Genomic DNA, 22,396 nt, shown 5'->3' with positions numbered 1-22,396 from the left:
CAACTGAAGATGTGCCAGATAAATCTCTCAGGTCGTGTGTCAAGTCTTTGCTGGATTGTTTCCAATTTCTGAAGGACATGATTTTCGCATTCTGTTCATTATGCTGTAGGTGTGCCACTTTTTCTTTTGTCCTACATTTTTCTGGTTTTATCATATTCCTTTAAGGACTCTCTGCCCCCCATGCCAAGGTATGATACGTTTTTGATTAAAAGATTTGGGGTAATAGCTCTTTAGGAATCACCTTGTCAGTGCAAAAATACAATTTTACACTTGTCAAACTTTGTTGTCTTTGGTATTTTTGTAGATTAACCTAAAGAAATGAAACAAATTATGTTTCTGCTAGTAACCAAGTGTTTAAAGATTCAATTTAAAATTAGTTCTTTCCTTCATTGTCTGTTATGTGTAAACAAAACACCAGTACATCCTCTGAGTTAGGTGTCTTTTTTATGCTAGTATGATTCCATGGTCAGTGTTTAGTAGCTTAACAATCCGTTTAGGTTGTTATTCATTTTTTATTTGAAGTGATTAAGAATAAAGCATGACATCTAGTGGTATAATGTAATTGCTGAGTTGATTTTCTTCTTACCTTTATTAGTGTTCTTTACTCTTTGATCATTTTAGTTAATCTGTCTATAAATGAATCCTCTTGGCTGTACTTACAGATTCACTGTAAAGCTAAGAGTTTATATTTTTGTCTCATATTGTAACTCTTTAAAATCCTGTGCTACTACCTGTATAGTTGGTTCATATCAAAACAAACTGGACACAAGAAACCAATGGTATTTATTAACAAGTACACAAGTGAATTTTATTTATGCAAGCAAATTTGATCATACAGGTCAAATAAGCCACTTCAAGCTGTTGGCACATGAATATACAAAACAGATTAGATTTAAAGCCTGCTACTAAGCATCTGTAGTGAAAGTACAAAAGACTAATACGAGGAGAAAGCTGAAAGCGTTTTTTCAGATCATTACAGAGTATGCAATGTTGGTACAAGTATTAGCTTTAAGACATGGTTTAAACCTCATCACAAACTAAATAGACACAACTCAAAGACTACAGTCGCTAATATTAGGAGCATAACGCAGTAAGCGTGGGAGGTTTAGTACTGCACATATAAACAAAAGGTTTATCCAGCAAGACAGTCAATAGTGTAAAAATAAAGAGGTGAAATAAAGTAACTTATGAGTCAAAAAGACTATATTGATGCATGTCCATGCCACGAGAAACATCTAAATTCACAGTCTTTACTAACAGTACAGTTATCCAACTTTGAGTTGAACATCAATGCGCTTACATCTAGAGAGAGCACAGAAATGGTCAAAGAAGTGCATGAAACTAGCTTTGAGAAATACTGACAGAAAGAAAAAAATCGCCAGGCAATGAACTGACAGGCCACCTCTGTATGTGGATTTATAGGCAAGTTACAGTTACTGTAATGAACAAAATTACGGTGACGCACACTTTTCTCACATCTGAAAATTCCACCAAGGAGTGCCATTACACAGACAACTTCTTTTCAGGTTGGGGCTGATAGATGCAGGTAGGACTGATTTCTTCTTACTGTCACAAGAGATGTCTTTAAATGTCAGTGCTTAACATATAGGTATACTTATCAGTATATGTATCAGTATATACAGTGCAGAGTACTGCAAAGCAGGAGATTAGTATTTATAAAGTTCAACTTTAGAAATTAAAAAAGAGAATATGAAAGCATGTTTGCATGTGCATTTGTGCGAGTCCGAAAATATATCTAAATGGCAAATATATCATAAAATAACCCACAATTTATCTTCAATTCACTAATCCTATCTATCAAAGTCAGTATTTCCTGTTTAACAGGCTTGGCACATCTAGCAAATATTATTTTACTCTGATTTGGTATTTTTGCGTTGTCTTGCTATTTTTTTTAAAATTATGTTTCACATAGAAAAACAGATTAAATTGCTTTCATGTGAAAGTGGTTTTAATCCCTGGGAATACTGGTATGGCAAAGGCTTACAATGCTTCATAGTTGTATTGTGAAATTTAAAATATTTTTAAAACTAACCATCCACTCACATACAGTACACAGTTCTTGAACATGAAATCTTCAGACACACGACATGAGAAATGTGCTTGAAAACCCTTTGAAGCCCCTGTTGACCCCCTCAGGAAATCATTATAAAATAAATTATCCATGAAAGCAAAATGACACTTGGTATAAAATAAAGTTTAAGAAAAGTAAAACAATTGTACACTATTAAAAAAAAACATAAATACTACTGCTACTTCTGACTCTAAAAACTACACAAAAACTACTGTCAGCACTAAATAACTCTTATTCAACTTGTTCAATAACACAACTGCCAAAATGATAACACCATCCATGAGAGAGGTAAAGGGGCTTTTTTTTTTTCATCTGAAATGCTGTTTGTGACTGGGGAGGTTTATGTGACGTTCCCCCACCCCGAGACCACATTTGTCATATGACGCACCAGTGACATCAGCAGTGGCGAGGGCCCTAGGCGCCATCCGCCCCCCCTCGGGAGGGGATGGTAGAGAGAGACAGATAGAAAGCAAGAAGAGAGAGAGAGTGAGAGAGGCCGGAGTGGCAGGGCCAGGCCTCACGCTGGTTTTTATGTGTAGGCGTTGAGACGCTCCTTGGAGCGAGTGGAATGGATGTCGTGAAGCTCCTGCTCCTCCTTTGACTTGATGTCTTCATACTTCTGCATCCGGCAGGCGTCCTTCACGTAGGCCCAGTTGGCAGATAGCACCATCAAGTAGTGGATCTGTAAGAAAATTATCATTCCCATTTAGCAAATCACACACGATGGGCTGTATTTCATAATCTAGGCATTATCATTATTGATTTCTTAAATGTATTCATTTTTAATACTGAATAGACTTTAAAAGCTGATCTGAACCCTTGGATTAAGGACAACAATCGTCCAGCAGGTGGCAGCATAATTCTAACTGTAGTGTTGGACTTGTGTTACCATGGCAGCAGTGGTTATAATGAATGTATTGTGGTTTAATGACTGAGACTGTTACACAGCTTTTCTTTTCACAGGGACTGACAGTTTTATATTTGCTTTGCAAATATGCAGTAGGACCATTTGACTGAGATTAAAATACAGAAGCTATACTACTACTACTAATAATAATAATTGTTATTATTATTGTTCATGTTGTTATTGCACGTGTTGTTTTTCTATTTCTTATGAACATTATTCATTAATTTATGTGATTTTTTTACTTCAGTATTGAGGTGCACCAGTGCTTCTGTTGTTTTCCAGCTAAGTTTGGAGGGATTAATCACAGCAAAAAAACTGCGATGTGAGTAAACTAGTTCAGCCCACAATTTGCATCATCATCTCGAGTAGCAAACACTTTCTGTTTCTCAGAAAATGGCTCCTTGCAAATTGCTGATTACTGAGTGATGTTTGCAACAATCTCAGAGCCTTTCTTCTCCCTGTTTCCATGACAACGGCATGACATGCCTGGCTCCTCCGAAAGAGGGAGGGAGACAAACTGTCTTTTTCACTGCGCCAAAATGCCTTCTCTCCTATCTACAGCTATTCTCTCACAGGTAAATATAACAGAAGCTACTGATCCCGCTACAGCATTTCTTCTCACCTGCCTTCATTTTCAAAAATTGTCTTACCACTGCACAGTGTTTGCTGCAACAGCAGCAAAGCTTAATCTGATCTTCATGAAAAAAATACTGCATTACTTAAAATAAATGAATAAATAAAACTTAAACCGGTTTCAGTTTGTTTTCATTTTCTTATCGGTGGCTTACCATAGCAATAACAGCAGCTCCTGCTCCAGCAAGGGCGCAGATGAACAGGTGGAATGTCATGTCCAGCTGGATCAAAAACAAACCGCAGGACATATTAATCCTCAGGGGTTAGCAGATATATTTGGCAATCAAAATCCATTGACTCTATTCTTAGAATAAAATCCATAAATTCACATTTGATATCTGTGACACATTTACCATCAGTATGTAAATGCTCAAGTTTCTCATCAGAAAAATTGCAATTTCAGTGTTAAAAAATACTTTTGTCAACTGTCTAACATGTGAGTTTGGGGTCATAGTCTGAGTTTTCTGTCAAACTTTGACTATTAAGTCAAATAATTTGAATGGCGTTCATACCTTGCAATGCTGTCAGTTCAGGCATGCTGTCATACTGTCAGTTTTTGATTTTCCTGCTCCGTAGTATAGGTGCACTGTATTCTTTTGCCTTTGTGGTGTAGAATGTGTGAATCTGACAAATCTGACAATATTATTGCTGTAATGAGGACTAACTGGTGTTTTTTTGCAGTTGATGCAGGTTCTGTTAATTATTTTTCATTTAAAAGTAACATTTAGAAGAATACCTGCAAGGAATGCAACTGTTGGAAAAGCTATTCACAGTGATGTCTTCACTATATTAAGTAATGATTTGTCTTATGTTTGAAACCCATGTGTAATTCATTTTACAGCATGACAACATTAGACATTATTCAGTACTCAAAAGTTACCTTACCTCATTGGATTCACACATCCTGTAGAACTTCTCAGATCCAGTGCACATAGTTCTGGCCTCCGCAATTGGAACAATACCTGAAATTACATACATGTATCAGAGTATTATATTACATTTTTTTCTGTTCACATAGTCCCACAGGTGACATATACACTCACCTGTCACTTCATTAGTCGCACCTTGCTACTGTCGAATGGAGCCCATTTTAAGGCTGTTCATATAACGATATATATCGGATGACGATATAAAAACGTCTATCGTTTCATTTTACGTTATCGTTTGTTTTGTGGTGTCGCAAAATAAACTGTTTACAGCAATACTTTTTCATCGTTTTGATGGTCACTGTAGTGGCTATATTCATTTCTTAAAGTTCTCTCTTTCTCTTATATTGTATATAACCACACTACAGATGGACAAGCTACTGTTTTATGCGTTGTCATTAGGCAACAATGACAGTAGCGTGTCCGCTTGTTTATTTTCCACATAAACCTTTCACAATAAAGCTCAAGATCCTGTTGAGACTTTTCAAAATAAACTGAATTACGTGAAAGAGTATGCATATTGTTTATGGATGAGAAGCAAAAAAAAGCTGCCAGGTGCTAAAAAATAAACCTTAGACTCAAACGTTAGAACAGGCTTTTCCCTGCAGCACGCCGTGTAATAAATACTCACAAAGAAAACAGCGGCCGTTACAACTTATGTCTAAAAATGTATCGTTTCATGCATCAGTTAAAACACTTGACTCCAGGTACACGACGCCCAGCTGGAAACACTTCACACAAGTCGAGCTGCCCGAGATTCACAGAATTTACAGAAAATGTTACATTTTTGTGATTTATATCGTTATCGGACGATATAATTATTATATCGGGATATGAGATTTTGGTCATATCGCACAGCCCTAGCCCATTTTGCCTTCAGAACTGCTGTAATTTTTTCTAGTGCAGATTCAGCAAGGTACTGTAAATGTCCCTCAGTAATTTTGATCCATAGTTACATTAAAATAAATTATATTCCTAAAATGAAATTCCATTCTTAATTCATATGGGTTATTATAATGCTGGCCTACCCTCCGCATCTATAACAGCTTAAAATCTTCTGGGGAGGCTTTCTACAAGGCTTAGGAGTGTATTTATAGGAATTTTTGACCATCCTTCCAGAAGCGCATTTGTAAGGTCAACCACTGGACTTCTTAACTGATAGATCACAGTGTGTGAGAATAAACGGCTGTTTTTCCAAACAGCTGAACTCTTCCACTGGCTCACCACAAGGTTGTTGTCTCTCTCCTCTTTTGTATATTTTGTACACTAATGACTGTCGCAGCACACAGGCCAATAGGCATTTCATCAAATACGCAGATGACACAGTCATTGTAAGCCTCCTTCATGGTGAAGAGGATTCCCATGGGCCTGTTGTGGATGAGTTTGTTTCATGGTGTGATCAGTCCTTCTTAATGATTAACACCTTGAAAACCAAGGACATGGTTATTGATTTCAGGAAGTCATCCCCTCATCCTGCGCTTACAGTGGTAAATGGTGCAGCCATTGAAATGGTGGATAGTTACAAGTACTTGGGGGTTGTTCTTGATAAGACCCTGTCCTTTGAGTCACATCTTGCTGCTACAGTGAAAAAGGCCCAACAAAGACTGTACTTTTTAAGGAGGTTGAGAGGTTTTAATGTTTCATCTGAAATGATGTCTCTCTTTTATAAAAGTTTTATTGAATCTGTTTTAACTTTCTGTATCATTTCTTGGTACGGTAGTATGTCCATGGATAATAAGACCAGACTTAACAATCTGGTTAAAGTGGCGGGCAAGATTTCAGGGAGGTCTCAGGTCCAGCTTGTGGACTTTTATAACAGGCAGGTGCTGAGGAAGGCAACTTCTGTCCTGTTGTGTTCAGATCATCCTCTCTTTAACAATTTTCAACTGCTTCCATCAGGTCGTCGTTATAAAATGACTGCAGTGAAGACAAAGCGACACAAATTGTCGTTTGTACCTAGTGCTATTATCTTAATTAACAACACTAAATTGTAAGTGTTGTTGCCATTGCACATTGCATTTTTTTCGATGGAAAATCTAGGTTGTTTTATCAGGCTTATATTATATTATAGTATTTTTTAATGAGTGTACGTAATGTGTTGGTTGTATGTTTGTTGTTTGTTTTGACATACTGCGAATCAATTTCCCATCAGGGACAATAAAGTTACCATTGACCATTGACTGATGCTGGATGAGAAAGCCTGGCTCATAATCTCCGCTCTTATTCATCCCAAAGGTGTTCTGTCTGTAAGGTCAGGACTAGGGGACAGTCAACTTCTTCCACACCAAACTTGCCTATCCATGTCTTTATTGGCGTTCCTCAAAATGATGCACAGTCATAAAGTAATGTTCTGCACATGCCATCCCAAAACTGTTCCCACAAAGTTGGGAGCATGAAATTGTCAAAAATTATATGGTATGCTAAAGCCCTAAGAGTTCTTTTCACTGGAACTAAGGAGCTGGGTCCAACTCCTGAAAAACAACCCTACACCATAACCCCCCCTCCAACAACTTTATACAGCACAATGCCATCATATAAGTACTGTTCTCTTGGCTACCACCCAGACTCATCCAGCAGATTGCAAGATGGAAATTTGATTTATCACTCCAGAGAACATGGCTCCACTCAGTGGAGTACAGTGGCAGTGTGCTTTACACCACTGCATACTGTGCTTTACATTGGGTTTGGCGATTTAAGGCTTGGATCCAGCTGCTCGCCCATAGAAATATATTCCAGAAGGCTCTCTGCCCACTGTTTTTGCATTAATCTGAAGTCCACATGAAGTTTGGAGGTCTGTAACAATTGGTTCTGCAGAAAATTGGTGAGCACTGTGCACTATGTGCGTCACAAGCCACTGCTCTGTGATTTTTCATGTGGCTGTGGCTAATTTGCTCTTGTTCCCAAACTCTTCCACTTTGTTGCACTACCACTAACAGTTGACTGTGGAATATTTAGTAGTGAGGAAATTTCCCGACTGGACTTGTTGCACAGGTGGCATCCTATCATGATACCAAACTGGAATTGACTGAGCTCCTGAGAGCACCCCATTCTTTCACAAATGTGAGGATGCAGAAATGCAAACATCAAGACTCATCAGACCACGCAATATTTTCCAAGCTTTTGTTGGCTATTTTTCTGAACTTATTGCACCCTCAGCTTCCTGTTTTTCACTGACAGGAGGAGCAGTCAGTGTGGTCTTCTGCTTCTGCAGCCTATCTGGTTCAAGGTTTGATGTGATGTGTGTTCAGAGTTGCTCTTCTGCATACCTTGGTTGTTACAAATGGTTATTTGAGTTACTGTTGCCTTCGTAGTAGCTTTAATCAGTCTGGCTATTTTCATCTCACCTCTGGCATCACCAAGGCATTTTCACTCAGAGAACTGCCTCTCACTGTATATTTCCACTTTTTTAAACCATTCTCTGTAAACCCTAGAAACAGCTGTGTGGAGAAATCCAAGTAGATAATCAGCCACAGGCGGTGGTTTAATGTGACCCAAGGCAAGATGTATCCGTGTTTTTATGTTCTTTATGCCAAATTTTCACATCTAGTGTGAATTTTTATATGGTGTTTATCATTTCCATACAGTCTCATTGTGCTATACTTAAAAAAAATAATATAATTTTTATTATTTAGCCATATCCTAAAGTGATGATTAATCCATTTAAAAGAAAACTATATGGAGGCTACAGTACAGGTAGTTGTTCTAAAAAGTAAAAAAGAAGTAGCAATTTAAATACAGCATAAATTTCTGTCACCGAGTTATTTCAAAAGGGGTGGACGGACGGACTGGAGAATATTCATGCTTACCATACTGGCGTGGGTCAAGGCATAGGGTGGCTCCCTCCAGGACAGTAGTATTTTGGCAAATATTCCAGATGTTGAAATATATGAAAACTGGAATGGAGGTAAATGCAGTCACTCCAAGCCAAGCCAGCATGAAGATGTATGTCAGCATGATGAACTGAAAGGGGAAACAGTACAGATGGATTACTGAAGTGGAACCGTATTTATTTGTAATATTAACACCTTCCAAGGCACTGTGGCTGGTGTAAAACTGATCATTTAGACGTTGACTCGTCTATGTCTAGATGTTGACGGCAAGGTCTTCTGAGATTAGTTTTTGTTGTAGTTAATATTTTTATATCCTCCAAGTTATTTTATAGGATTGCTGCATGCTCTTTTGTATGTTCTGGATGTGTGCTAATAATTTGTTTTGTTCTTGTTTCAGCAGTATTACCATATTGAACACTGATCAGAAATAAACCTTATAATGTCCTTTGCTGGTTGAGTACTGTAAGTACTACATAGGATATTAGCTTGTCAAGAAAAGTTAGTTAAAAGAACAAATCATTATCATTTTCGATTCTTCCTGTTAAATAAAAACAGCTTCAAGAGAAGCTAAAGAAAAGGTGATAAGATCAACTTTCCTCTGTGTAGACAGATTTCTTTAGCAGAGGAACTTGGGAAATCTAAGATTTTGATATATTGATTATGAGAAAGTACTATATATCAAACAGAAGAGATGAGCAGACATGTGAATGACCCCAGATTACATTAGGTTTGTATATCTCCCTTCAATGTCTTCTTTCCTTGGGGAAAAATGCAGTGCTATTTATACTTTCTTTTATAGGAGAAAATAAAGATAGTTGAGTTATAGTACTCGTAAAGGCTCTATTGTGGCTGACCCTTTTCAGCCTTTTCAAAATAGTGAAACCTCACCAAATACAGGGGTCAACTCTAAAAAAGAATCTATTACATATAGAGCTTGGGAGAGCACGAGTAGTGTCACATTGGCCACAAAAAAAAATGTCAGCTATTGAAATCTACTCAGCCTTCAAGGGAAAGTTCCTGGGAAATGACCTGACATTTACTAGGTGATTCCCGACAAGAGCAAAAGCTTATATAGAGTAATAGACATACATTTTATAGTTAGTATGAAGTAAAATAGTAGCCCTACCCAGGCACTGACACAACGTCCACATGTTGTGATCTTGAAGTCCCCGTACAGATCTTTAATGGCACCACTTGTGAAGAATCCCTCCACCATTAGCAGGATGCCATAGACGAAGAAAGCCGATGCAATGCCGTAAATCACATACTTAATAATGTCAATCCTGGAGAAGGAATACAGAACAACAGAAATGCAGTTTATAAAAATAAGAAGTTACCCTTTCTTTTTAAGATGTTAGCAAGAATTTTCATACAAAAATACTCACAGGAAAATTATATAGATAATTGCAGGTCATGACATTTGCCTGTTAAACAGAAGTAATCAACATATCTGTCTTAAATTGGCTACGCTTGTTGTGATTGTGCGGTGGATCTCTGGGATGTGTCAAAGCACATATAATTGTGTATTTTATACTGTGGAAGTATGCAAACTATGTTTTCTTGCTGATCAGCAGGGCTGTTTAGAATCTTTGTTACTTACATTGTAAAGACATCCAGTGAATCCACAGGGCTCCTCACAACCTCAAAGTAGTCCTGGAGGATGGTGACAGTGCCAGTCAGGGCTTCATGTCCACAGCCACAGAAGAGGGCCACACCAGCATACAGCAAGATGGTGGCTATGAGGGATGGGTATGGAATCCCACCCAGGCATTTGATGCAGCATTCAAGGCATCCTAAAGCGGAGAACGAGATTAGCCAACAAAGACTGTTAAAATTCTGAGAGAAAAAACACCAGACGTGGCACAAAGTAACAGAGACGTTTTTGCTGCATTTGCTGCATTTTAAATTATTTATCAATACATTAGCATTGAGCAAATGCATCTGCATGCACTGTATTTCCATTTCCATTTAATATTTTCCAGCAATTAAACCAGCTGGGAGGCAGCTATGCATGTAACACTGCAAGCTAGTTTGACTGCAGTACTCCTTTCCCTTATGTTAAAAAAACAACAACAAAACCCTTTCAAACAACTGTGTTATTCGTTCTGTCAGCTCTATAGCCCTACGGATAATGCTGACATTTTATTCAGCAATATAAACTCAGCCTTAGTTTCACATAGTAACTATGACCTTTAACCCCATTCTACTTTCCTCAGCTTCCTGTGCCAGGGGGTTCTTAAGGTGACAAATCACTGCTCAGGTTCATCTTCAATCTCCTGTGACACAGACTGCTCACAAAGAAGCCACGTCTGTAAATATTGTACCCAGGTTTGCCTTTATGAATTGCTTTGATTTATGAGTCTCCATCTCGTGTGTGTGTTTTGTGCTACTGAGTCAGTCATTTCCCAGTAACTACAACAGAGGTACAGAGGTATTTCCTGTGTAAGTGCGAAACAAATCCAGTATTGCAGTGTTTTGCTGTATATTATCCAGACAGATACATTTTTCACAAAGCCAGACTAGTCTGAAACAGCTAGACCTGTATTAAAATCGGAGAGCTGCTTCATAAGTATCCTAAATGATTAAAGTTGAAGTCAGTATACAAATGTGGTATATGTGCTTTTATGACCAGCACGGCGTTACTCTTGATCAGATGTAAGATGATCATGGCCCATGATTAAATTCATCTGCATTGGTTTTGCTGTGCTCATTCAGAAGAGATGCAGTGACTCTGTTGTCAGTTGCAAAGATGATAAGATTTCAGGATGTTTTCAGCTCCATTCTTTTAAAGGTTGTCTAGTCATCTTCACTTTTGTTTCAAAGCAGCAGTCAGCCCAATATTCCTCCTCCTCAACTCTCTTCGTGTGACTCTGATCCAGACATGAGTGGAATACCAAGTAGCTGGTCCGCCCGCTGGGCTGTGCTGAGCACTCAAACGCTTGGTGCAGTTACAACCTTCACCCAGGGTTTCCTAGATTATCTACCTCCTTACTGATGTTATCCACTGCTAGACTGTGGAATGTCTATTCAGCTTATGTGCTATATTTTAAACATGTTTCTGTCCATATCCGTGTTTGCTGAATGTTGTATCCTAAAACAATCCATGCAGCTTTTCACACGTCACACTACACAGTCCAAACAACTCTGCTGTGCCTGTTAATAAGCTTCTGATTTTAGTCTCTGTTTAAGTATTCTCAGCTCATACAGTGTATGCTTAGATCTAAGCTTTAAAGATGAGGTACACATATATATTGTCTTCCAAGCCTTTTGTTGTTTAGAGGAAAGATTATAGTATGTATTATATCTCAAACTGGTGATTCCCCCATTGAATAGAGGGACTGCAGTGCCATTTGTCTGCCTTTATCATCACTGCCTTAGTAATTCTCCAACATTCCCACTGATTCACCTAGGAAGAGACATCAAATTCAGGGAATACTTCACCTTTAGTGCCTCTTGGTAACTATCAGGTACTTACAATGCCACGTGACATGCACTCCTAGGTGTTTTCACGCTAATTCACACCTTCTGTCATGTGACTCTGAGAACCTGCAGTAGATTTAAATGGCCTGGACTCCCTCTGGATCCAAGCCTTAAACAGATGCTGCTTAAATTCTGCCGTTTTAGTTCATTTCAGGAATACTTTGAGGGAAGCTCCCATAGTGGAGGTGTTGGTTTAGTCATTGTAATCAAAAATGAATTTATATAAATCACTTTGTATAGTCTCACTTTGAGTAGAGCTGTTTTTATTTGGAAACCTGCATCCTAATACAATAATGAATAAAAGCACAGTTTTAAAGAACTCAATTCAGTCCTGTGGAAAACTAAGTACACCCTATGAGTCAACAGTTTGTAGAATCAGTTTGTAATTCTTTTCTGCAGGGCTTTATCAGTTTGTGACATTGTTGTGGAGGAACATTGGAACAAAGTCCAAAGTTCACGTTGCAAAATTGCCTTAGTTCATTGAGGTTTGTGGGCATTTGTATATTCTCAGCACTCTTCCCACCACAGAATTTCAATCAGTTGACTTTGACTCAGCTGATGCGACACTTTGATTCTTTTCACAAGTCCACGAGTTCAAGGTCACGATCAACTTAGTAACTGCAAGATCCACAGGAACTGTGTTTGACAGTTGCTTGTGCTGATGGTGCGATTGATTTTTGCCAAATGTGACGATAGTCAAACATCTCCACTTTGGTTTTGACTGTGCAAAGTACTTTCCAGAAGTCCTGAGGTTTGTTCAAATGCAACCCTTCCAATCACGCCACATTTAATTCCTATGGAAGCAGTAAGAGTGTGGTTAGTTTTGCATAAAACTATGCAAAGTTATGTGTAAGCATGTGTTTTTAACACGATTCCATTCTGCAGCTACAATATTTTGGATAGCAAATTTTTCTGTTATCATTATTTAAAGGTGTCAGCTTGTCTTTTTCTGGCAACTTATGCATGAAAAGGTCTCCAGATGCACCAGTGCCAAGGTTCTGAGACCAACCAAATACACGTTAACACACAATCCTGATAACTTTGCAGTATAATGTCTGGAATGCCTTAGAAATCAAGGATCTGTTACATAAACTGGACTTTATCAGATTCACTCATTCATTTCCCAAGGTCTCGTGAATGTAGCTATTTTTGTTCTTTGCTTGAGTACCCTCTGTCTGTCTGTCACTACCTCTTACCCCAGATTCATTATGTTGAGTTGCCTTATCACTTCAGGAAACAGGCACTGACAGAATTTATTGATGTAGCTGTGATTACTGACAAGATGAGAGTGAGGCAGAGAGTTCAGAAACACTTATCCTCTTGGCCACAGTGCCCATTTATGAGCCAGAGTAAGAGTCAACTGTTGAGTCAAGTACTACAAACACGTGGATTTGTATGTAGTACTGATGGGATACAAATTACTGCAATGTTCCCAGTTAATTTTTTATTTATTTCCAAACTATGTCGCTTGTATGGAAAAATAAGTTTTTTCAGCCATCAGAAATAGATAGAATAGATATAAAACATTTTCTCTTGCATTTTGAATCTTAAACACAGGAACGCAGCGGCCTTTGAGATATGCTGGTGCTGATTTTGTGCAGTAATTGAGCGGAGCCTGTATTTAACATGAAGAGAGACAAGCGGTAATATCAATGATTTAAGTGATGGCTTCAATCAAGGCTTATTTCCTTGCTTTTCTGCACACAGCATAAAGCAGCTGCAAATTTACACGGACTACTTTTCCACCAAGCAGTAAACAGAATTGGCTACTAGTATGTTTGTACATTGTATTGTAAATGTAACTACACAGTACAACACAGATAATATTTGTCTATATGTGACTTGACTTAAAGAGTTTCCATGGAAACAGTTGAAGATGAAGTTAGAAGGCAGGATAAAAGCATTACCGAGTGGACGTAACAGACTAATGTTTTATTGATCGTCTGCTCTTAATTCTGTGGAAGGGAAACTCATCACACCCAGTAAAGAGAGGTGTGTTAGAAAAGGACCAGATTCAGTGATAAAGTTGTAAATGTAGGTTAAAACGTAAAAACTAACAAGGCTTCCATCTTTGTCTGAGAGAAAAAATGTACTCACGTGAGTAGAAACAGCTGAATTTACAACGTAATGTCTTCTTAGCCTAGCTGCCCTTCTTCACATTTACTATGTTCCTTCCTGTTTTTGAAACTGCAGTGATAAAAGATCACCAGCAATGGGTTTATGATCTCATATGTTATCTGTCTTCCTCACCCCATTAAAAAATACCAGTGCATGCTATCATTTGCTCTCTGTAAACCTTCATTGATCCTAAATGAATTTGAGACTCTGAGTGGGTGAAAAATGGCAAACGGACGATTCTAAGAGTTAGAGGATGCTTGATCAATCATTTAGAAGTGGCACAGTGCGGAGGCACACAAGTCTCCCACATTCATTTTTCATGCTTTCTGCTTAGCCCCACATCACCTGTGATAAAAATAAAAGATGGCCTGCTTTAGGGGTCATGGGTGTTTGAATGGCTGTGTCGTATAGGAAACAATGACTGTCAAGTTTGGTGCAACCAAGCAGATTTAAAATGGACTAGAATTGCAGTGACAAGGACCATCTGTGTACTTGAATGAATATATGTGATGTTTTTGTTTTGCCTTATTTTGAACTGGAGTACACCCCCAAATGTTTGAGGTAAGCTTAGTCTACAAAACATCTTTTACTCAGAATAACCTATTTTCCAATCAGTAAAAAGCATTTAAGGATTTTCTTGCCTCAGCGTGTTGATTAAATACAAATTTCATCGGTGCAAATCTTAACTCTAGCAAAACCAGGATTAATGCTATTCAGTTTTGAACAAAGAGACAGATTTAGAAGATGGCACTGTTTTAAATATTTTATTTTCCTAGAACAAAGCCACATGTTTTTTTCAAGGGAGGAAAGGGAGGGGGTGAAATTGAGGCCTGTGAGAGCCCAAACACCGCGGCCCAATCAACAGAAGGCGTCTCCCTAATACAAAGAGAAAGGATGACCCCCTCCCAGGGCCTCTCCCACCTCCCACTTCTCCTCCATCTGTCAGTGCCATAGCTGACAGGCAAAAGGGATACACACATACACACATTCTCTCTGACCTAGTCAACTTTTGCATGAGGGATGAGATAATGTTGTCCATATCAGATCAGTGCAGGGTTAATTTATGGAGTAACGGGGTGGATGATGAATTGGATGAATTCTGCGAATTACAGTGTTGTGATGTTTCTCAGACATTTCCACATTATGAAATTTGCTTAGTTCATCCATAGGTCAGTATTTGACGTGTAGTGGTCCTGTTAAACTGGAAAAATAATTTCTATTTAAGGCTAGATTACCTTTAAGACATTTTTTCGCTATTGACACAAATATTTCTTAACCAAAATAGTTCCATACCTAGTGAAATATCAGACATAAAAGTAATATTGGGCAGATTCCAAATACTTGCTTTCAAAGATGATTTTTACTCAAATGTGTGTTTATGCAACCCTGAATTGGATGAGTGGAAGAAAATTAATGGATAGATGGATGGTTGCTTATGTTGGTTCATTCCTAATTAAAAAGGATTTCTTCCTTTTGAAGTCATATAGAGATATGAGGCTTTGCTTTTGATGCAGTTTTAGCATCTGAGAAAATAAATGGCATGCTGCATTAGAGTATTAAATGAACAAAATTCATTAAAGACGATGACAGAAAAAGGAAAGACAATCTAATTCTGTGTCTGTGCATTCATTTCTAACACGAGAGATCCAATAAGAGAGATCAATTTTCCCACATACAGCTAGCATTTATTAGGGGTTTTGTGTGGGGACGGGGTGGTGGTGAGCCTGGTCAGACAGAGAGAGAAGAGAGAGCGAGATCTCAGTGGGGGGATGGTGTGCCTGTGTCAGCCTGAGTGTAATGGGCGTGCATGCGTCTCGTTGCTTTCCTTGTTCCTTTAATGCACCCCACCCCCCTTCCCCTGCAGTGAGCAGGTTTTTTTTCAGCTCCTGTGTGCCCCCATCTCCTCTGCGCATGTTTAATCAACCAGCATGGTTGCCATAACAACCACAGCGCAAAATCTGAGAATAGACCGGGTACTTGAGAGCCGTGACCCACTTACTGTATGTCAACAAATTCAGTGGGACAATAGTGAACGAGACACATTACACATAAAACCCCTTCAGGGCTAAAAGGTTGTTCCACACCAGGCCTGAAAGCTCAGCTACTGATTTCCTCTCTTCCTTTTTCACAGAAAGATGGAAGAGTCTAAACAGGACTGCGTGACTGTAGACGTGTCTTTTGTCTAAGCCAAGTTCACTCCAGGAACTAGGGGGCAAAAGTCAAAAACACAGCAAAAGAAACAAGGTTTTTGACTTTAGGTTTATGCATTTTAACCATGCAGGTATTTCCATTTCACAGGGTGGAATGAGTTTAATTTTCCTGATTGCCAACCTTGCCAAAACCAAAGAATGCAGGGATTTGAAGCACAGCTCCAAAACAATAGACCATAATGAGAGCATGTCTGCAGAGTCCAACAACAGTGGAGTACTTCATACTGCATATTAGTACTTCAATTTTTACTCAATAACAGTTTCCCGACACACTTTACCCTGAATGACTGAAATTTTAAGTAACATTTAAATTACATAAGCTAACACAACTCACAAGACACAATCATGTTGAGTGACAACAATATCATATTATCATTTTAAGATATTATCATTACAGTGAGCTAGTGTTTATCATCAATCTCAATGCAAGTAATTTTCAACACCTCTTTCCCTATGCCTATATCTATACCATTGTGTCATTGCTCAAAACAATAAGAGACCCCACATAAGGTTTTTAGCTGCTCCAGAAATAATTACTAGAACAATTGGTGGAACTCTCTTGACCTGGGCTGGGGCAGGCTTCAAAACAATAAGGGGCAGTAGAGGAGGACATAGGAGCTCTTAGATAGGCTGCTACTTATACATGAAGTAATATATTCATGAATGTGCTGCAAGTGAATAATATCTTCTAAATAATTTATTTCTTATCATATTTGGTAAAAATAAACAAGAAAACCCAAACAAATGTGGTTTTTATGTAGTGGAAAACCATTTGTCTGACCACAGCAACTATGTTCAAAGCAGCATCTCCTTGCCTTTAGCTTAATGCCGATTTGGCATTTATCAAGTCAACTGCAAATTCAAAGTGCATGAAACTCGGTGAACCTTTAAAACTACAACACAATTTTTCCATTGTGTATTACAGTCACACGATGTTACTGACATGATTGTAGACGGACAAAAATGAGATGCTCAACATGCAACCACATGCTAATCAAACAGAAGGACAAACGCTACCTTGCAGAGTAGATTCTTGGCTCAGGAAATGCTAACAGGTGTGCCTTTCTCAGTTTTTCCATTCAGCAACAGTTAGTACATCAAGTGTAAATGACCTGCAGAATCATGTTTGGTTTATTTATCCACAGTATTGCCCACCATATGGTCATTTCCAGAACTTTTAGCATATTTAGCCGTGTGTTCCTACTGGTCTAAACCTGCTTTTTCAACAGAAGGGCGCTGGACTGCTCCCTGCTGCTAATGGCCACTTTGGTACATAGAGTGCGCTCATACATTTGGCTAGCAGCTGAAGTGAACAGTGCCCACCTGGTGCATCTGACTCATAATCTGAGATTTGCAACCTCAGAAGAGGAAGACAGAAGGGCATTAGGATGCTGTGAGTGCACTCAGTGACACCTGCACCCCTTTGAGCTGGAAGTACCAATTTATCTACAGTCCGTTTGCTAGCTTGGATGATGTCTTCATCAGCAAAATGATAAAGAATTGTGCTTTAATATACATATGTAAACGATGATAAAATGCACATCACCAACTGTGGGGGCTCTGCTTCTACATCAGCGTTACGCAAAATGAGAAGCTTTTAAAATGTTGGTGTTTCTAGATGTCCAGTCTTACCAATTTCTGCACATTTATTGGGTAGAAGCTTGCTGTAGACAGAGGCCTGTCAAGTTATTATGTTTTCCTTAACAGTGTAAACTGTATGTATTTAATCTTTTCTATGATTTATCCCACTTTTTGCAATTAAGGTTAGATTGTGAGTTTTTGGTCAAAACTGATCAATGATTATTACAAACTATTACATATTTCTCCAGAAAAATCAAAGTGACATGGGCGAAAACATGACCATCATCAGAGGAGTCATTGCAATTATCTTTTGTCTTCACAAACTATAGAGGGGCTGTCAAATCAATAATTTAATAAACGATACAATAATTTAGGTAACCAACATATGTAAATTGCGTTGCATAATACTTGGTCTCCAGAACCACCATCTTGGCGCATGGTGATAAACGTGACTTGAAATACTTAAAATAGTGACACTATTGATTTTTCATTCAAAAGGAAAGTCTAAGCTATAACCTTTCAAACACAATACTAACTAACAGGACCAGGGTGTATTTTCTTGTGTTATTTGTTTTTTAATGGTTAAATAATAATAGCCTATGATTTACGAAAAAGGCTGTATGTTTCGACATCGAGCCACTCAGGATCCCAGGCAGTGTCTTTTTATGCACAAATTTCTATGATTTCTGCTACACATGGTCTACAGAATAATTGTTCAGTTTTGTCATTGGAAGGTACAACATGGAAATTATTCCAACAACCAAACTGCCTGATGATATGCTGGAGAAGCTGCGCAATCTTAACTACTGTGGAAACCAGTTCAGTAGTTCTCAGTGTTGTCTAGAGCGGACTTATGATAGAAGGCGTCGGGCTAAAAACAAACATTAGCTGGTTAGCTGGTTGGTGTGTATTGGTCACTTTCCAAGAGCTTCAGCCTTTAGTTTACTGTATAAAACAACACATGGCTTATTTCCTCATATTCACGTGATGATTTTAGTTTTTTTTTCAAGTTCAAGGGGAGAAATCAAATGCTTGCTTGTGTTGACACATGGGCAGTGATTCATAAAAGCACCCTAGTGTGAGAAGCAGGTTGCATATGTCAAAGCAGAGCCTCTGCTGTAACAGGTTATTAACAGTCAATTTGGTTTTAATAAGCTTTTGTTCAAGAAAAATGAGCTTGCAGAGCTTGCTTTATATGAGTACGTGCTAAATAATTACATTAATATTCTGCCCAAATTAATGGATCTGACAGATGGCTTTATTATCGAACTGTCATCCAAAAATTGCCCATAGGGACGCCACTAAAGGTTGTTTGATCAAAATCTATAGGTTTTCTAGAACTTCTCCTACTACGCTGCTTAGTCAAGCAGTTTGATTAAGCTCACTATATTCTCCCAAGCTTCTCATTTTCTTTTTCAATCTGTGCTGCAATCATTTCTGACTCTACATATGCGCCTCTTCTTGTCTCTCTTCCTCCCACATTCTTAGACACAGCAAACTATTCCTGTGCTTCTGAAATGTCATCAACAGGAGTGGGTGAAGAGGGAGTAGATAATGACTTTGCCAGCGCCATGGCAACTGTTTCAGTTCGTGTGTGTGCCTGTAAGTAGTGCTAAGTTGCAGGGAAGAGCGACAGGAGGCAACACAAACATATGCCTGACACAATAAATCTGAGAGAGAAGGAGGCAAGGGAGGTGAAATAAAAACGTGTTTTCTACATGAGAACAGCATCCTCTTTACCTTTGGTATTGTGTCATTCTTTAACAAAAAATATCTTTTTCCAATCCACTGATGAGAAAATACACTTGCTTTATACTGTTGCAACCATATACTGAATCATTCATGCAGAGAAACAAGATGCGGAGGTGTGAAGTATAAATAGCAATTCAGCTCTGCACAAAGCATACACTGCCCCTCCTAAGTGAATGAAAAAAGAACCCCTAAAAACTCCTCCTGCAACAAATGCACAGTGAATATTGCAAAGCACTGCTGCATCATACAGCACCTCGGTTTTTCCGACACAAAGGACAGAACCTGAAAGCTGCTGGTTTAAAGACTAGTAATAATGGTAGTTCAGTTTGGTTCCATGCTCTTCGTGTTTCTCTCTGTCATCACGACAAGCATGAAAGACACATCAAGCAAACAAAGGCAGTCCAGCCCTTGCTGTAGCAGTTCACACCCCTGTGACTACCCAGACAGCACATACAGACGTGCACTTTTCAGTGGAGTGCTGATACTCAGTGGACAAAAGAATTCCCACAAACAGATGCTCTTTTATTCAAAGAGGGTATGGCTTACATTTGTGCAGTTGTCTCTGCAAAGACACTACTGACACTGACAAAAGCAAACATACATAAATGAATTCATCAGAACATGCAAAGATTTACTTTCTTACCTTTCTGGGTCTGCCCCTCATCCATGTCTTCTTCCATTTTGCTTTTTCTTCTTTTTTAAGTAGCTATCGATTAGTAAATAAATGTCCTGTGTAGGTTTAAGATCGTATTTATTTAAGGAGTAATCCACACATCAGTTCCCCTTTCTTTCTCTATACTCACTTTCTCTCTCTCTCTTTCTCTCTCTCTCTCTCTGAACACTTAGATTGGCTGTCAGGTGTGGTTTCTGTCAAGTGACTGGGCGATGCAAAGGATCACTTAGCCTTTGTGGTACTGTCCATTGCAAACCGCTGTGGCAAGTGCAGAACGCCTCCTTGGTCCCTGGTGGAGGAGGAGGAGGAGGAGAGGAGTAGCAGGGCTGGCTTGAGCTGAGGGTGGTCTCTGTGGTTTGAAGGAAAGCGCATGTGTGACAAAGAGCCATGCATTTGAAAAAGGGAGGTGTGTGGAAAATGTTGGATTAAAACACTAAAAGCAGCAACGGTGGTAGAACCTAAGCCAGAATCAAGATCTTTTCACTGTGTTGTCTAGACAGTTGTGTTCATGAGTGTTGGTGACTATTCCTTGTCTCACCCTCCCTAAACAACACCCCCTCTCAGACAGAATGGTTAAGCCCATCACCCACCAACCCCCCTTCCCATGCGAGGCTGCGGCTGCTCTATATTAGCACAACCTCTCATTAAATAAGTGAGGGGGTACATCTGATTTCGAAATGGGATTCTCCTAATCTTATTAGTCTTACAGATTAAGTTATACAATCACCAAGGCGTTGTCACTGGATTCTTGAATTCTAAATGGCACTATATGTCTAGAGCTGCAGACAAACAGCTCACACACTGATGAAAACTGCTAAATAATTATGCAAATACATACCTAGATCATGGACAGGACACAAGGTAATTGGAATTGGAAATTGGTATTTTAAACTGCTGTTGAGTGAAATATGCTGTATAAATAAAACCTGACTTGACAAAGTATGGACAGATGGGTGAATGGATGGATGATCAGACAGGTGGATTAGATGAAACTTTAATGATCCCTATGGGGAAAGGAAGCTTCTGCTGCAGCCAAGACCTGAGAGGCAATAGCGAAGGAGGTAAGTGAGGGTTGTAAGAGTGATTCAAGTAAGCACGCTAGCTTAAATAGACTGCAAAATATTAATCGGATGGAAGTTCAGCAAATTAACTTGCTAGAAATCACTTTTAGTCATCCGTTATCTTATTTGTGCCTGCTGTAATACCAGGAATGCCAAAAGCTTCACTCATAGGCCTTTCAGAAGAAAAGCAAGATAAAGTTTTTATGGTAATTATGGTAATGTGATGTGTATGTGATCATTTATTAATGATTCTATATAATGCTTTATTAATGTTTCATTGCTTAATGTAACATTCATTGAATTATTCAATTAGCCTACTTTAGTTTGTTGTCTAACCAACTGGTGTGTCAAAAATTACCATACCACTGAGTACCGCTTTGTAATTCAAATTAGCATTAAATGTTTATTAGCTTTTCTGGCAGCATGGATCAACGGATGGTGATGTCTGTAGTAAGAATCCAACCTTTCAGTCCAGACTTTTAATACCTCAATAAGTGTCAGATGCATTATTTTGAAATATTGTGCAGAAATTCCAGAATGTCCAGATAGCAGATATGGATATATGGCCCAAGAATTCCTGTTATGTCTACACAGGGCTCGTAAAATTGCTTGCTTGCCTGCTTATATTATCAGGTGAATGCTCAGTAGCATATTGTTTAAAGCTCTGCTGTGCATATGTAGATTCTAAACATCTTGCTTTATCATGAGATCAAGAGACAATTTCAACCACTTTCTCCCTTTTCCATCTCCTTAGGGGCTGCTCCCTTTTTTTTATTTTGTGCACACGATATAGTCTTAAATAGTCATTTGTATCTGGTGAATATCCATTCATCCATTTTCTTCTGCTTATCCAATTCAGGGCCATAGGGAGGGGTTGGAGCCCATCCCAGATGTCACAGGGAAAGAGGCAGGGTGCACCGTGGATAGGTTGCCAGACTATTGGGGCTAACACAAAGGGAAAGAGAACCATTAACACCTACAGCTTATTTAGAATCACCAGTTAACCTTCATGCATTTCTTTGGGAGGAAGCTGGATTACTTGGAGAAAACCCACAGAGGCACAGGGAGAACATGGAAGTCCACATAGAGAGGCCCCGGTGGATTTGAACATTGGACATTGTCCTTATTAAGGA

General features: G+C 38.7%; 1 protein-coding gene across 1 annotated transcript; it reads right to left on the bottom strand.

Moving 5' to 3' along the window:
- Positions 1 to 777: 777 nt before the first annotated feature.
- On the bottom strand, positions 778 to 20,562 carry gpm6aa (glycoprotein M6Aa). The gene is made up of 7 exons (XM_086260124.1): positions 20,173 to 20,562; positions 9,989 to 10,181; positions 9,515 to 9,671; positions 8,365 to 8,518; positions 4,518 to 4,594; positions 3,788 to 3,853; positions 778 to 2,774 (listed from the first exon to the last, which is right to left on the bottom strand). The coding sequence occupies exons 1-7, from the start codon at positions 20,207 to 20,209 to the stop codon at positions 2,622 to 2,624; spliced, it is 837 nt and encodes a 278-aa protein (XP_086116250.1). The 5' UTR covers positions 20,210 to 20,562; the 3' UTR covers positions 778 to 2,621.
- Positions 20,563 to 22,396: the final 1,834 nt, after the last annotated feature.

This window comes from Aulonocara sp. 'chitande type north' Nkhata Bay, linkage group LG2 (genome assembly GCF_057382095.1).
Source record: "Aulonocara sp. 'chitande type north' Nkhata Bay isolate Kocher_YH1m ecotype deep benthic linkage group LG2, A_spYH_male_GT1.1, whole genome shotgun sequence".
Classification (NCBI taxonomy): domain Eukaryota; kingdom Metazoa; phylum Chordata; class Actinopteri; order Cichliformes; family Cichlidae; genus Aulonocara; species Aulonocara sp. 'chitande type north' Nkhata Bay.
This window is presented reverse-complemented; position numbering and strand designations above follow the sequence as displayed.